General features: G+C 50.7%; 1 protein-coding gene across 2 annotated transcripts; it reads right to left on the reverse strand.

Annotated features, from left to right (window-relative positions):
- Window positions 1-4,508: 4,508 nt before the first annotated feature.
- On the reverse strand, window positions 4,509-13,995 carry TRIM45 (tripartite motif containing 45). 2 transcript variants are annotated; one of them, XM_086717935.1, is made up of 7 exons: window positions 13,891-13,995; window positions 12,774-13,306; window positions 10,386-11,119; window positions 8,735-8,864; window positions 8,039-8,153; window positions 5,871-5,997; window positions 4,509-4,782 (listed from the first exon to the last, which is right to left on the reverse strand). In XM_086717935.1, exons 1-7 carry the CDS (start codon window positions 13,978-13,980, stop codon window positions 4,634-4,636), a joined length of 1,878 nt encoding a protein of 625 aa, XP_086574061.1. In that variant the 5' UTR covers window positions 13,981-13,995; the 3' UTR covers window positions 4,509-4,633. The 2 variants fall into 2 exon arrangements, with proteins under 2 accessions (XP_086574061.1, XP_025767876.1); XM_025912091.2 differs by lacking the exon at window positions 13,891-13,995 and having other exon boundaries at window positions 12,774-13,850.
- Window positions 13,996-16,555: the final 2,560 nt, after the last annotated feature.

Here is a 16,555-nt window from a genome sequence, read left to right on the forward strand (position 1 = left end):
GAGCCGAGTGTCATATGAGAGAACAGACATTAAACAAGTAGAGTATGTGTGTGAGGTGGTGAGGAAGCCGAATAAGGGTGATACAGAGTCCTGGGGTGGGGAGATGCTATCTTATCCAAGGTAGCTAGAGACTGCTCCGATGCGATGTTTGACACAGGAGCAGAAACCTGAGGAGAAAGAGAGTGAATCATTAAGTGTCTGTGAGAAGAGCACTCCAGATGGAGGGGCAGTGATTGTAAAGGCTGCTAGACAGACTACTTGGAGAGTTTGAGGAGCCCGGGGCAGCTGGGTCTGGCTGGAATAGAGTGACGGAAGGATGGGGGTAGGAAATGAGACAAGAGCAGGGAGCTGGGGTGCAGGCTCTTAGAGGCCGCTGCAAACGCTGGCTTTGTTCTGAGTAAGATGGGAGGCCATTGGCGGGTGTTGAGCAGAAGAGTGACATAATCCGAGGTATTTCAGAAGGACCCTTCTGACTCCTGAGGGGAGAACAGGCCCCAGGAGGGGGTGGGGGTTGAAAGCAGGGAAATGAGTAGGGGAGGAAGGCAGGGGAGGAATCTTGGTGTCTTACACCAGGACAGTAGCAGTGCTCCGGGGGTGTATTTTGAAGGGACAGCCAAAAGGACTCGCCCATGGATTGGATATGGTGCTCGAGAGGGGAGTCAAGCATGTTTGCAGGGCCATGGGCTCTACCGCCTGTAAGAATGGATTGGGGCTTTGCTTTTAAAGAGGCAGAACAGACTGCAGGAGAAGCAGGTTGGCAGTGTAGGCAGGTGGGAAGTGAGAACCGGAAACTAGGGGTTCTGCTGTGGACATCTGGAATTTGAGGTGCCTGTGATACATCCAAGTAGAGGGGGTGAGCCACTGGATATAATCCTTTGGAATTTGGAGGAGATAAACGTAGGAGTTACCAGTGTCTAAATGGTATTTAGCAGGTCAGCAGGGGATGAGATAGCCAAGGGAGGGGGAAGAAATGGAAATGCAAGAATGGATCCTTTGGGCTGTCCAATGTGTAGGGCTTGGGGAGACGAGGAGGAACTAGCAAAGATGAAAAGTCAGGGAAGGTCAGTGAGATGGACGATTAAGGAGAACGATGCCACGGGAACCAAGGGAAGAGAACGTTTCAAGGAGGGAAAAGTGATCAGCTGTGTTAAATGCTGTTGATGGAAACATTGGGAACTGATCATTGGATTCCATAATGTGGACATTACTGGAGACCTTGATAAGTGTTTTCAGTGGAGTGGTGAGGAAGAAGGGCTGACTGGGTGAGATCTGAGAGAGGGTGCAAGGACAAGCAGGGATAGCAAACAACAATTATTTTCGAGGTTTTTAAAAAGGGAAGCAGAGGGGCGCCTGGGTGGCGCAGTCGGTTAAGCGTCCGACTTCAGCCAGGTCACGATCTCGCGGTCCGTGAGTTCGAGCCCCGCGTCGGGCTCTGGGCCGATGGCTCGGAGCCTGGAGCCTGTTTCCGATTCTGTGTCTCCCTCTCTTTCTGCCCCTCCCCCATTCATGCTCTGTCTCTCTCTGTCCCAAAAATAAATAAACGTTGAAAAAAAAAAATTAAAAAGGGAAGCAGAAAAATGGAGCGGTTGTCAGGGTAATGAAAGATTTGATGGACTGAATTTTGTCCCCCCCCCCCCCCCCCCCGCCATTCATAGGTTGAAGCCCTAATCCCCAGTGTGACAGTATTTGGGGACAGGGCCTTTAAGGAAATAACTGAGGTCAAATGGGGGGAGAAGTACAGGCCCTAATTCAGTAGGACCGGTGTCCTTATAAGAAGAGAAGGAGACATGAGGGATGTACGTATCTGCATGGAGGCAAGGCAGCAGTCATCTGCAAGCCAGGGAGAAGGGCCTCCATCTTGGACTTCCGGCCTCCATCTTGGACTTCCAGCCTCCAGAAATGGGAGAAAGAAATTTCTGTTGTTTGAGCCCCACAGTCTGCGGGTTTTGGTCATGGCAGCCGCAACAGACTAATACAAAAATCAAGGGAAACCTGTTGTTTGGAGAGTGGGGCGGGGGAATACTGTAGCATGTTTATTTTCTGAAACGAGCAGTGAGCAGAGTGGGGAGTTCTGGGAGCAAGGTTCCTGGGTTGGAGAGATGGAGTGGGGTCTAGTGCAGACCCCACGTGTATAGAGGTTTGCTTTTGACACAAATACCAGCAGATGCGTAGATGTGGTGGGAAGGTAGGGGATTCTCTTCTGAATCCTTTGGTTTTCTTGGTGAAATAGGAGGCCGGGTCATGAGTGGGGAGAGGAAGTTGGGTGGAAAGGGGAGTTTGAGAAGAAAGTAAGAAATAATTTCACCTTTTCAGGGTGGGGGAGCGAACAGACTAGAGAGATGTCGTCAGGCAACTGGGCGATGCTAAGGGCCCACTGAAATTAGTGGTCGTGGATTTAAAGTGAGGCTAGTCCTCGTGTTCTTGTGTTTTTCTCCAAGATCATTTCTGCAGGGTTGGGTGGAGAGTCGGATCCAAGCGGGGGCTTTGTCACGAATGACAGGGAGACCCACAGGCAGGAGAGGTTGTAATGATGGTCTGGAGAATCTAAGCGGAGAGAGGATGAAGGAAGGCACATGGGGGCAGGAGGGGAACGGTGGGAAGCACGTGGAGGCACTGCGTTGTGGGTTCCCGAGCAGAGTCAGATTATTACAGCGGGTGAGCCAGAGAGATGGGAGCTTGTGGTCGTAGGAGGCTGGAAATTCAAACTCTGCAGATGGTGCAGTTGGAATCCAGCCAGGTCCGGGGGGTGACCGACTGGCTGAGGTAGGGGGAACAAGAACAGAGAACGGGTCATGGAATTAAGAAGGCTGTGTGGATACTGAATTACTCTGGTTCTGCAGCGGCAGCAAGCTAGGTGCTAAAATCTTCAAGGAACGAGGAGGGATGTGGGGCTGTGTAGATGCTGAACCACGGAGGGGCAGTCATATATAGAAAGGCATCAGCTTCAAGGCAGGCCACTTTTAAAAAAAAAGAGCGGTAATGGCCAGGAACAGGGCTTCTCAACAGCGGCCCATTAGCAGTTTGGACTGGATATTTCCTTGTTGCAGAAAGCTGTCCTAAACTGAGCAGTTCCTGACTTCTACCCAATAGATGCTAGGAGCGAGCACCAGCCCCCGTTGTAGCAAGGACAAATGTCCCCAAGGTCACGCCTGGCTGAGAAGCACTGATCGGAAAGCAGCAATGATGAGCTAACAGGGCACCTACCTGAGCTCTGGTTGGAGCAGTTGGAAGGAGTGAGGAAAAGCAAGTAGCTAACACTTCATGAGGGTCATGGGGCCATCAGTGTCTTCTGGGAAGGTCAGATGTGGGTTAGAGAGCATGGATGGGAATCTTCCCAGAAAAGGATGAGAATATAGTGAACACCTTTGGATTTACGACTCCGACGTAGCTCCTATCTGTGAGCCCTAAGGAGGAAATGAACGTGTTCCATGACGACCTGACAGTCGTGTGTTTCATCTGCTAACTTCACTTCCTTTGCCTGACCCAATTCACTGCTCAAATGAGTCACCTACTTCTTAATGGATCTTGCGGTGCCGATTTCAGTAATTACACTTAATACATGCTGAGTTTTTGCCACATAAGAAATCAAGAGTCCAGAAGGAAACACCAAATATATACAGTGAAGCCCTGGGCAGGGATGAGGCACCGGCACTGTGTGCTTCCTCTTCCAAGAATTCTCTGACAGCTAAGCAGGTGCACTGTAGGACTCAAAGCTTCTAGTTAACTCCCTAGCTTTTCGGACAAAAGTGAAGACTCCTCTCTAAATGACACGGGGCTGAGGGATATGAGCAGGATGAACGTATCAAGTTTGCCTGACGTGAGTAGAACTGCAATAAATTTATGAGGTGGTATTTCAACACTGTTCCTTTATTTTCCTACTACTTGTATGGCCTTGACCAAAGAGTAATCCAGGCTTACGAGTACGAGATGAGCGTGGTGTACGGGTCAAGCCGGGACCTCCACCTGAACAGCAAGACCACATTATAATCCATGTAGAGTGCGCTAGCAAAAAGTGGATATGATGAAAGGCTTTCATTCCTTGATGAAAATAGCAAAAATGTGGCTCAGGGAGAAGTAAAAGAGTTACGCATTCAAAAGTAAGGAACTAGGGGCGCCTGGGTGGCTCAGTTGGTTAAGCGTCCGACTTCGGCTCAGGTCATGGTATCGTGGTTCGTGGGTTCGAGCCCTGCCTCGGGATCTGTGTGGACAGCTCAGAGCCTGGAGCCTGCTTCAGATTCTGTGTCTCCCTCTCTCTCTCTCTGCCCCTCTCCCACTCACACCTTGTCTCTCTCTCTCAAAAATAAACAAACATTAAAAACAAAAACAAAAAAAGTAAGGAACTAAACATCCCCATGATATAAGTTCCAACTGCACAGATCCCTTGGTTCCCGTACAAAAGAGCGAACACTGCCAATCACCACGAAGAGAAATGTGCTGGTCCCTTGTGCTCAGCCATCCACACATATGATCAGTGAGGAACTGACAAAAAAGGACTTGGAACTCGAGAGTATAAGACAAGGCACTTTGTTTTTAATTCTATCAGATTCTTCAGAATTAATGTCTGGGGTCCTCTGGTCATCTGAAGTTGCGCTGGGCACCGCTCGGACAAGCTGACCGCATAGCCAGGAAAGCATCAGAGGGCTACGGTCCTGAGTAGACTCCTTGGTGCACTCTCCCCACCTGTCCATGTGCATTCCGACTTCTCAGCAAACTTCCCGCAGCATGACCAGTGCGGGCGGCCTGGGTGACCTTTATGTCCGTGGCCACAGCCCAGGTACCCACCTGCATGGTGGTTCAGAGAGGAGACAGAAGACAGCCATTAGAGTGAAGTCCAGAAGTTCACCAGGGAAACTAAAGCTTCTGGCAACGTTTAGACTCATGGATGTGAAAACGTTTAGTAAGAACCCGGTGAGGAGAACAAACTGTCACCTCCATAGCAGGAGGACTCCCAAGGGCTGAAGACAGTCAAGACTGTCAGTTAGCTAAGAAGAGTGTTGTTTTGGGGCGCCTGGTGGCGCAGTCGGTTAAGCGTCCGACTTCGGCCAGGTCACGATCTCGCGGTCTGTGAGTTCGAGCCCCGCGTCAGGCTCTGGGCTGATGGCTCGGAGCCTGGAGCCTGTTTCCGATTCTGTGTCTCCCTCTCTCTCTGCCCCTCCCCCGTTCATGCTCTGTCTCTCTCTGTCCCAAAAATAAATAAACGTTGAAAAAAAATTTTTTTTTAAAAAAAAGAAGAGTGTTGTTTTAACGTTCTGCTAACTCAAGGAGATGAGCTGGTTTGGATTTTCACTGAAAAAGAATTGAAATAAGAGAGAGGGGAAGAGTGGCAGAAGTAAAAAAGAACGTAGTTCCTGTAGTGTTTATGCAAAACGGTGCCTGAGCCCATCTTAAGGCCCACCATCAGAGCACAAACACAGTAGAATACTTTAAAAGAAATAATTAGATCTCTTGCCTGAGCTGATGCCCCTAGCCCCAAAGAAAGAGCCAGACCTTCTCCCCATCCCTGCCTTGCTTGGAATTTCTTTAAGGTTTTAAAAGGAACAGAGTAGACTTATAGTTTTTAAGTGCCAGGCTGAGGGAAAGGGTACAGATGGAAATCAAAAGTCCTGGGGAGGAGCACAGGGCTCATAAGATTGGCGAACTGTATCAAAACTAAAAGAACTCCGAACTTTTCAGCTTACGATTTCACTTTTCAGAATAAAGAAGCGTTAAGTGAAACTTCTAGAACTGTGGTATATTTACAGGCACAGATTATATTCCCAGCAAGAAAGCCTATGTCTGAACATCCTAAACCTAGTGGCTGTGCAGTAGGTGACCCCCACTGCTGGGAGACAGGCCCACAGGGGCAGGACTTGGAGAGCGAGCCTCCTTACCTGGCATGGTGCCTCCACAGGCACAGCGAGCGGTTTTCTGGCCTCCGCTGGAGCAGAACGTGCAGCAGTGAAACACGCCTGTGTGTGAGCGATGCCTTTTCCTCACGGTCACAGTGAATGGTGAGCCCTTCAGTGTTTAGACCAAGAGCAGAGAACAGCACCTTATGAGTCAACAGGGGTGTGCTGAGCGTCACATGTGCTAAATGCGGTGTAAGTCCCAGGGCCTGGCCGTGGAGGACAGGGACCACAGCAGGGAAACAGACTAGGGACGGTAACTAGCTGGGTGCTCGGCTGGATGGCGCCAGGTACAGATGCCGTGAGAGTCGAGGAATGTGTGTGGCCCTTCTGGCACGTGGCCCACCTGATACACGAGTAAACCCAATCTGTGTTCCTGCGTCACGGATGTCACGGTCTTCTCCGTCCCGGAGGGGTGTTGGTGTGCTGCAACCCCGAGGCTGGGCCGTCACTCCCTTCCTTCCACCCGTCCCCCCTGGACATATCCATTTACCCATCCACTTAGTCTAGGTCTATGAGGATACAGGCAAGGGAGAGAGGTGAATAATTCTCAAATTAGAAACTCTCCTACCTGCCTGCCCCTTTCCTTCAAGGACAACTTCCACTCTCCAGTTTCTATCCTATGTTAGACCACAAATATTTAATAAGTGTTGCTTACGTGCCTGTCCCTGAGTGGGAACCGTGCTGTCTGCAAAAGCACCAAGCAGAGGAGTGTGGCACCTTAGAAGCCTTTCAAATGTTCCATCTCTCTTCCCTTGAAGAGTATATGATCTATTTTAATCTTTATTTGTTTTTGAAAGAGAGACAGAGTGGGGAGGGGGAGAGGGGCAGAAAGAGAGGGAGACACAGAATCCGAAGCAGGCTCCAGGCTCCAAGCTGTCAGCACCAAGCCCAACACAGGGCTCGAACTCACAGACCATAAGATCATGACCTGAGACGAAGTCAGTTGCTTAACCGACAGAGCCACCCAGGCGCCCCTAGTTTATGATCTGTTTTTTTTTTTAAACATTTATTTATTTTTGAGACAAAGAGAGAGAGAGCATGAACGGGGGAGGGTCAGAGAGAGAGGGGGAAACACAGAATCTGAAATAGTCTCCAGGCTCTGAGCTGTCAGCACAGAGCCCGACGTGGGGCTCGAACTCACGGACCACGAGATCATGACCTGAGCTGAAGCTGGCCGCTTAACCAACTGAGCCACCCAGGTGCCCCTATGATCTGTTTTAAAAACAAAGCAGAGTTCAAAGAAATGGGTTCAAATTCTGATCCTGCTATACAGGGACTGTGTATTTCAGCAAGTTTGTTTCTCAGTCAGAGTGGACAATGATCGCTATGCCTGAACAGTTTGGAAAAAAGGTGTGAGAATGTCTGCAAAGGGACCTGGCCCACCCCAGTGTGCCGTAATCAGACAGGCAGGAAGTGGCTGCTGAATAGGAGTCTTCCTGGTGCACACGCCACAGGCCCAACATATCACGACACTATGGTATTTTATTGTCCCTGTCAGTATTGCTTTCTGGTCGGGGAACACCTGTGACTACTTGAGATTCTGTTGGACATGCTGAGTATTGCCCAATTTTTAAAAATTTGTAATCTCTAAACCAGAAGGTGTTACCCTTGCTGCGGAGGTCGTGTGGTAACCCTGGTAATGGCTAAGCACGTATGTGAAGAGTGACGCGGGCAGATGGCCAGGCAGAGAGAAGACTGGTCAGTTGAGGGGAGAGGGCCTAACTCTCCCAAACTGCGTTACAGTAAGTTCCAGTACGTCCGGTCACAGTCCGAAGAAAGCTGGAAAATGCCGAGCTAGATTATATTGCTTGAATGTGTATACTTGTTCCCAGGCAGACTGCCCACTGTGACTGAGGTATCTTTCCCAAATCAAGAAGTCTCCAACTGGGAGAATGATGAAAGGCAAGCCTAACTGCCAGGAGGTACAGTAGGGATAGAGTTCTTCTGGTCGCCAGCATCCTTTAGTAAGGCTAAAAGTAGCAAAGTCTGGGTCATTTCTAATGTGAACAGAGTAAAAAAGAGAATTCTATTCGGCCCCTCCATACAGCTGATGCTATGAGACATGTCCCCGCATTCTGAGATGGTAGAAGCCAGAGGAGCCAAGGGGAAAGGAGCCCAGGGAGGCACACACGTGGGTCCCACTCACTTACCTGCACATGCTGCTCTTTGACGCGGACCAACACGGTATAGACGCCAGGCTCCTTGGGAGTATAGGAGACATAGTACGTCCCGTCCTTGTTATCTTGTACCAGCGTTCTGACCGGACTGAATGCACATGGAGTTCAATAACCACTCACTCTCACAAGCCCGCCGCAACTGCCCGCTACTGTAGGGTGTAAACTCTACCCCATTCAACCCGATATTCATTTGAAATATCCCCCAGCAGGACACTTCTTCCACTGGTCTCAGAAATTAATTTTACAGCAGAAGGGAAGCGGCATAAATGCTGATCCAACCTGATGTACAGATGAGTTCCTTGAAAGCGTTACTGTGTTCTTTGAGGGGTTCCTGTTGTACCCTCCCGCTCTCTCTCCTCTCTCCTGATTCCAGAGACATAAAAACACACTCCCAGCACAATGTAGTAGCAAAGTGGGGCTGAATTTCGAGAAGGGGGCCATTCAGTCCAACACAGAATATTTTTCAGACAATCTGAGGGGCAGAGCACTGAGTACTGGCATAAAACCCACACAAGAAAACACATCTGCTCCAACAGGTCCTATCACATTTTTTAACAGCGTCAGGGGAGTGGGATCTAACCATGCAGTTTTATCACTACTGGGAAGGGCCTCAAGTTTCCGGTTTCATCACCCCCTATGACCCCTGACACCTGACTGTGTGATACAAACCTGTCTTTCTTATCTTTGGGGACTACAGCGACGTGCACGCTGTCTCCTCCCCTGCCCATGCTCTCTCCTGCTGCATCCTTACAAAGCAGGGTGAAAGAGGCTGTCTGTTTCTCCCGGGCTCTGTGAAGATCTGCAGAAGATAAACACTCAGTCCTCGTCTCAAAGGCCAACCATTGGTGACTGCATCCCCAGATCAGACACCATCTTGCTTTTTCTCTTTAGAACAAACAGTTGTGCTTCCCGTTTACTGTGATGGCCCTGCTTCCTTTTTCTTCTCTTCTGGCTCTTTCCCCTAGAGCATACCTCTTGGCACTCCCTCTTGGCGAGCCTGGTTGTCTCTCAGCCAGTAGCTGCTCTTGGATCACGCAGGATCCTGAACCTGAACCTCAGCCCTAAGGGAGCTAATCCTAAGGACAGACCTACGTATTCAGAGAAGAGAAGCTCTAGACCCTGTGAGAGAAGGTAGTAGCCCCCAAACCGCTCTCTCTGAGCTGTGGATCATGCTGGAACAGGCAGGGGGGTCGGTTAATCAGCTTCGAATCTTTGGCACTCCCGCCAGCGTGTTGCGGGGAATATTCAGTAGCTACAGACTCTGGTCCAGCAGGTGCAACACGGCTTCTTAACCTGCGGTTCATGAGCTACCATGTGGTCTTTGGAGAGGCTTATGAAGGGTCTAAGAATCTCCTGAAATGGTGTGCCCAAAGTAATAGCTGTTCCTTGGGGAGAGATCATTCTCAAAGGGATCTGTGACCTCCAAACAGTTAAGAATTCCCGCGCCAGGGGGCGCCTGGGTGGCGCAGTCGGTTAAGCGTCCGACTTCAGCCAGGTCACGATCTCGCGGTCCGTGAGTTCGAGCCCCGCGTCGGGCTCTGGGCGGATGGCTCAGAGCCTGGAGCCTGTTTCCGATTCTGTGTCTCCCTCTCTCTCTGCCCCTCCCCCGTTCATGCTCTGTCTCTCTCTGTCCCAAAAATAAATAAACGTTGAAAAAAAAAAATTAAAAAAAAAAAGAATTCCCGCGCCAGAGTCAGCCTGCCCCTACGGTACCGTCTTGCTGTCAGGACCGATCTCTAAACTATATGTTTGAATGACATGCCTCCTTTAGGGACAGAATGGTCAAAAGAAATCGTTTCTCCCCCTACTGAATGGAATGCTTATCATAATCTTTTCAATGCTGAGATGTGACTTACATGAACCACAAAGGGCATAGAAGAAAGTACATTATAACCCTGTCTTCCTCACTCCTCCGAAACTCTCTTCAGAACCAGATCCAAGTACTCTGGGGCCTGCCAGTCTCCTCTCCGAGCAGGCAGGATTTCGCCCTGGCCTATCCTGTCGTCTTCTACGGGCACGGGCTCCTCTGTCATCTGATAGAAATAGCACGCTCCTTGAGGTCCTTGCTAGTTACTACTTTGCTCAACTGGAAAAGGGTCAAGCCTCACCCCTGTATGGGCTATGCACCATACCCTGACCAGAAGGAAACAGAATGAAACGGCAAGGGAGGGGTCGCTGTCCTTTGGACCGGTATGGCTCTCTCCCTTGGTAAACCAGTCAGGAGGAAGCTCTTCCTAGCTGGATGAAGGCCCCGGCTGAAAAAGCCGTACCTCTTTCAACACCATGTCCCCATCCATTGCCCTCTCAAATGCCTTCCTACCTTCTCCTTGAAGGACACATTTAGCTGGATCGACCTCTTTCGTATTGATGGTCCCATAAACTTCATAGCCACGGCATCGGCCTGCTCTCTGCTGAGGAGAGAAGCGTATCTTATCGTTTACTCCAGGATGGGCACTATATTCGACTTTGTTCAGCTTCGTGAGCCGTTCCACTACCACCCCCTTGGTGATGAGGATCTCCAAGTCCGAGCCACTGGTCAGCAGGTGCTCAGTGAACTCCACGCCCGTCCGCATGTCCGCCAGCAGCTGCTCAAGCTGTGCCTTCTGCAGCTGCAGGGAGTTTTCCTTCTGGACCCGGATGTCTTCCAGCTGCTTCAGCAGCCTGTCCCGGTGCTCCTCTATGGCCTTGACGTAACCCTCGGAGAACGTTCGCACATCAGCCGCCACAGCCTCCACTCGCTTCTGGAGGGCACTGTTCATCTCTGTGATCTGTGCCAGGGCTTCCTCCAGGGCCTCCACGTGGGGCTGGGTGCCTCTGAGAAGCTCCCGCACGGAGTCCCCGTGCTTGTGGATAACGTTGCTGGCGAAGTCGTAGGGGTGCTCCCGGTGCTCGCCCACCACGCAGTCCCGGCACACGGGCCGGTCACAGAGCTCACAGAACAGTCTCAGCTCCTCTGCAGGGTGCACGGGACACAGAATGGGCTTCCCGATCCTGCTGTAGCCTTTCAAGTCTTTTAGGTCCACCACTGTGTGGTAAGTTGTTTTCTTCTGCCGCCTAGGGGCAAACAGAGCCAGGATCGGGACATTAGGGGACAATTCAGTTGGGAAACGGGCAGTTTCAAAAGCATGGGCGCTGAAGTCAAAGAAACCTGAGTTCGGTCCCTTGCTCTAACCTCTTACTAACCACAGGGTCCTCTCTGATTCCAGTTCCTCATCTGTCCCAGGGGGGATAGTACCTACTTGAAAGGGCTACTATATTGAATAAAGCGATAGTGGACTAGGGCTCTCTGGCCTGGAACGGGACTCTGCCAAAGGTTGCGACACTAAGGCTATGTCCTGGAACTTTCTCCGAAGAGTGAATTTGGCAAGTTTCAATAACAGCCATGGCCTGCTCCTTCAGCAAGCTAGAGGTGAGAGCATGGTGGTAACCCAGCACCAGGAGACAGAAACTATGCAAGAGGACACAGCAGCACACCCTAGGCAATTAAAAAGTGTCTGGCTGGCCGTGACATTAAGTCTCCCTAAGATTTCGGTAAAGCATTTCCATGACCAGCACCTCCATCACCCCAAAGCAGCAAGCTAGAATTTTCCTCGAGTCATCAAAATTATTAGAAAGAGTGAAATCAACGGTCAGTAGGATCACAGTTCTCTTAATTCCTCTTTTCTGTAGCCTTCTGGAGTTTCAAGGAAATCTCTAGAAAACCTGATGACTGTTGAGCAATCCCCCCAGTTAGCATTATATCAACTTGGAGCTCACATGCCTATTCTGGCACCAGAAACGTGGCTGTAGAGAAAACAAGATCAGCTGTTTGATTGGCAGCAAGGCAGTCATAATTACCAGTTAAAAATAGACTGAAGACTACTAACTTGTTCTGTGGGTGAGACCAGAAAACAAATGGAAGGCAGAATTTAGAAACTATTTTAAGCTAATCCTAAAATCATGGCTATTTTCTATTCTGATGCCCTGGAATGGGGGAGAAGGTGGACAAGGGACAAAGGGTGATCCATGTGGCAAACTTCACCAAATGCCACGAAAGACCTAAATCTGCACCCCAACAAGCACCTACCGGCCCACCTCACCAAGCTCGAGTGACTCTAGGTAGTACAAGGCAAAGGCTGAGGTGGGGCGCCACCAAATAGCACCTTATGCTGTTTGGAGGGCAGCGTGGATTAGCAGAAAGAGCACAGAATGCAGCAGAAGCCCTAGATGTAAAATTCGGTTCTGTTACGCACTCCTTCCCAGCTGGCGGACCTTGGCAAATCACAGTGTTGAGCTTCAGTTTCCTCAAATAATAAATGGGAGTGAAAACAGTGCCTGCTTTTCTATAAGAGCGGCAAGGCATCAAATGAGATCAAAGCCAGGGGCTATGCTCTTATATTCTTCTGTTTAGCCAGCACCCACTACCATTATCCTTTATACAAAAAGCGATTAATGACCCAAGGAAACTGTGAACGTGCTTCCCAAACCGCAAAAGGACTATGCAAACCTTTGATTCCACTATTACTACAGGTATCATGTAAGGGTGCAGGAGTTAACTACCATTCTAGAGTATTTATCACAGCATATATTGCTGTTTGACCTTACATGGCACTTGAGAGCGCTTTCCTTCCCATCTGTTCACAAGGGATTTCTGGCTTGACACCACTTTTTTTTTTTTTTTTTTTTTTTATTCTCTTAAGCTACACCAGGTGGGGTATCCCATCTTTACCTATGAGCCTGGCAGCAGAAGTGGCAGAGGTTGGCTCTGCAGGTCTGGCATCTCTTCTCCACTTCCCTGTCGCTGCACAGGTCACACACCAGGCCCTGGCCTTCCCCACGAAGACTCTCCAGCATCACGTCATTCATGGCCAGGTGGTCTATGGTTAAAGCCTTCACTCCACCCATGGGCAGGTCCACCTGAGTGTCACATACCGGACAGAGGATGCCGATCTGGGGCTGCAGACTGGGTGGCTTGAGTTCCTGGAATATTGACCCCTCAGAGCTTGTGTCAGAGTCGCCCCCTCGGATGTCCACTACCGAGTAGGGTTCCAGCTGCTCCAGACACGTGGTGCAAACTGTGTGCAAACAAGGCAAGAGCCTGGGGGCTTTGAAAAGCCCCATGCACAAAGGGCAGTGAGTCTTGCCTGAGTTCCCAAGTGCAGTCCCACTGGGGAGTTTGCCCACCAAGCCCATCAGCGGCTTCCTGTTTTCTGACATATTCCCCACGTTTGTGCCCAGTATCAGGAAAGGCTCTGGGTAGTTCTATAATAAAGTAGTAGGTGATTAAGCCCACCCAAAGATAAAGTTTCCAGAATTTGAGCAGAGACCATGGGGACTCTCTCTTCGGCAAAGCGAAGGGCAAAATGATAGAAGAGTCAAAGGAACCACCCACGGATCTATTTAGGAGGGCCCCCTCCTTTGCATGGCATCCCATACCAGACGCACCCACGCCCTCCTCTGCCCCCCCAAGTCCTCCGCCCCGGAAGCACTTCCAGGTCTAAATCCTGAGCTGGTCCTGATGCCAACTCCTGGACCCCTGCACCTCTCCCTTCCTCCACTACCCGCCCCCCTCCCGCGTCCCGGCCCCCCCTCCGGCCCCAAGGGTCCTGCGCCGGACACGCGACAAGCGCCTCCCCCGCCCCCGCGTGATGAGGTGGGGAGGGGGGCTCCCGCTCCTTCCCTCGACCCGGCCCTTCGCGGACCGCAGACGGCGGGAAAAGGAGCTGCGAGTCCGGCCGGCTTCTCGGCGGCCGCCGCCTCCCCGACACCTCGGCTCAAGGTGCCCGATGGCTCTGGCCCCTCCTCGCACCAATCCCAGCCCGGTCTACTCAGGCGAGTCCAATCACCGTCCGAGAGGGGCGGCCTTCGCCGCTGGGGGTCCCGCCTCCCCCCAGAGTGACACCACCAGCATCCAATAAGATTTGGAAATTCCACATCTTCGCCGGGCCACTCCGACGGGTAGAGGAGGGATCTAGCTAAGTGCCGGCGTCCGGCGGCAGGAGGGCTAGGGCGGAGGGGAGGAAAAGAGCGAGGCTGGGAGTGAGCGGCATAGTATAAGCAGCGTCACCCTTTTACGGGGACGATCCCTCTATCGCTGTGGCGACCAGAGAGGCCAGAGGACCACTTAAAAAGCCCCGCTGGTCTGCCCGGGGACGGCCTCCTTTGCGCCCTCGGATTGGGCCCACGGACCCAGACCGGGCCCTTCCATTGGCGGTGGTGCTGTCAGTTGCTCAGCGCACAGCTTGCTGGGAGCTGTAGGACGAGGGGTCCTCGTCCCAGAGGCTTCGGACGCTATGAAGGACGTTTCTGCTCGGCCGGCCTGAGCCCACGAGTTCCCTCCTGGGCCTCCTCAGCTTATTTTAGTCCAGGAATCCCCCAGGCCCAGCATTGCAGGTTACAAGAGCTTCGTTTCCCGGGGCTCAGGCCCCGAGGTTCTGGGGACCCGTCTGGGAGACCGTTGAACCGAGGGCTGGCTTCGTGGTTCCCCTGGGGTGGGTCTTTGTGTGACCCTTCGGGGCCAGGGGCGCGGAAGGCCAGAGGGGTTAGGTATTTGTCACCCAGAAGCCTACAGTTTCGTACACCAGAAACGGAGCAAGTTTGTCCGGCTGTTTTGATCAGTCAGTCCAAGGGGGGCCGTGACTGGTCACAATGGGAGAGTGGCTCCTGGCCAAGAGGGAGGGAACCCTTTGTGGGCTCACAAAATAATTGGGAAGATGAACGCGACAGGCAGCCTTGGCAATTTCTTTGTCTCCTTCTTCAAGTATCCTCACCAGGAGTCTCCTTATTCGGCCCTCTGGGGGCTTTGCCACACCCGAGATCTGGGACCTGTATCTCCACAATTTCCAGAAATGGTAACCCTCTAGCTCCTTCCCCTCCACTGTTCTATTTCCAGTCCCTTAAGCTTGTCCAGTATGCCTGGTTCTCTCACTGCTGGTTTTGTTCCTGACCTTCCCTAGTTGATTTGGACCCGATGGGCAGCTGTTGTATTGAGTTCATGCTAGAGGCACACTTAGCCTGGAGCCTAAGCTTACAAAAATACGGAATCTGAAACCCAAGACAAAATAACACTTGACTTTAGAGTATGAAAACTATAAACGTTTTTAAAAATGGAAATGTTTGGGGCGCCTGGGTGGCGCAGTCGGTTAAGCGTCCGACTTCAGCCAGGTCACGATCTCGCGGTCCGTGAGTTCGAGCCCCGCGTCGGGCTCTGGGCGGATGGCTCAGAGCCTGGAGCCTGTTTCCGATTCTGTGTCTCCCTCTCTCTCTGCCCCTCCCCCGTTCATGCTCTGTCTCTCTCTGTCCCAAAAAAAAAAAAATGGAAATGTTTGGCCATTTCCAAAATACAGCATGGCAATGAGTCCAATGCCACTGTTACATAAAAATGATTTGTGATTTCTAAAAATGAGTATGACCACGAAGGTCTTAAAAAATAGTCCTTACCTGGATATCTTCAGGTTCTCCTCCTCCTTCTGACTCAGACTCTCCTTTCTAGCATCTAATACCTTATGTACTCAGCAGGTAACTTGAATGGGGTGAGAAAAGCAAGACTATCTGGAAAACTCACTGACTTTCTGCTTAAAAATCTATGGTTTGTCGACCTCCTCTCACACCCATCCTGACTGCCTTTCTTCTCTTCCTCAAGACCTTTGCTCTTTTACTCCAACCTCTCCTGGCTCTTCAAAACTTTGCTGCTCCTACATTTTCAGTCACTCCTTTACTAGCATGTTCTTTCTGCCAAGAGTTGTGATCAAGTCCTAAAGGGGGATGCACATCCCCCCTCGACTCAGCTGACTTTCAATTTAGCTGACTTTTGTGACTCTCACCACTATATTTCTCAAAAGAATTGTCCTGCTTTCTGTGTTCATCACCACCCATTTTTTTCCTCCCTCAAATAAACAAACTCCTCCTTTAAAAAAAAAATTTTTTTTTAATGTTTATTTATTTTTGAGAGAGAGCACCAGCGGAGGAGGGGCAGAGACAGAGAGGGAGAAAGAGAATCTGAAACAGGCTCCAGGCTCTGAGCTGTCAGCACAGAGCCCGATGTGGGGCTCGAACCCATGAACCGTGAGATCATGACCTGAGCTGAAGTCGGAAGCCTAACCGACAACCACCCAGGCGCCCCAACTCCTCTCTTCTGTTGAAACTTTTCACTTGTAGATTACAAGTGACCAAGTCACTTTTCGCCAATATACTTTCCCCAATATACAGCCTCTTTAGTACTTACCATTGTTATGTACTTCCTCATCCTTAAAACTTGCTTTCTTTTTCTGAATCCTCTACTCTTCTGGCCTAATCTCTTGGGCTGTTTCTCACACTCTCCTTCCCTGGTTTCCCTTCGTCCTCTTTATACCCTACCTTTTTTTCTCTATTGGTCATGTTACATAGATGATTCCCACATCCACACTTTCTCCCCTGAGCTTTGGTCACAGCTGTTCTAAATCTGCACTCATTGTGTCCCCATCTTCCTAAACCCCACATGCCTTAAACTTCATTGAACTTTTTTGCTCACTA

This window comes from Puma concolor, chromosome C1 (genome assembly GCF_028749965.1).
Source record: "Puma concolor isolate L17-30 chromosome C1, mPumCon1.1.hap2, whole genome shotgun sequence".
Taxonomy (NCBI): Eukaryota; Metazoa; Chordata; class Mammalia; order Carnivora; family Felidae; genus Puma; species Puma concolor.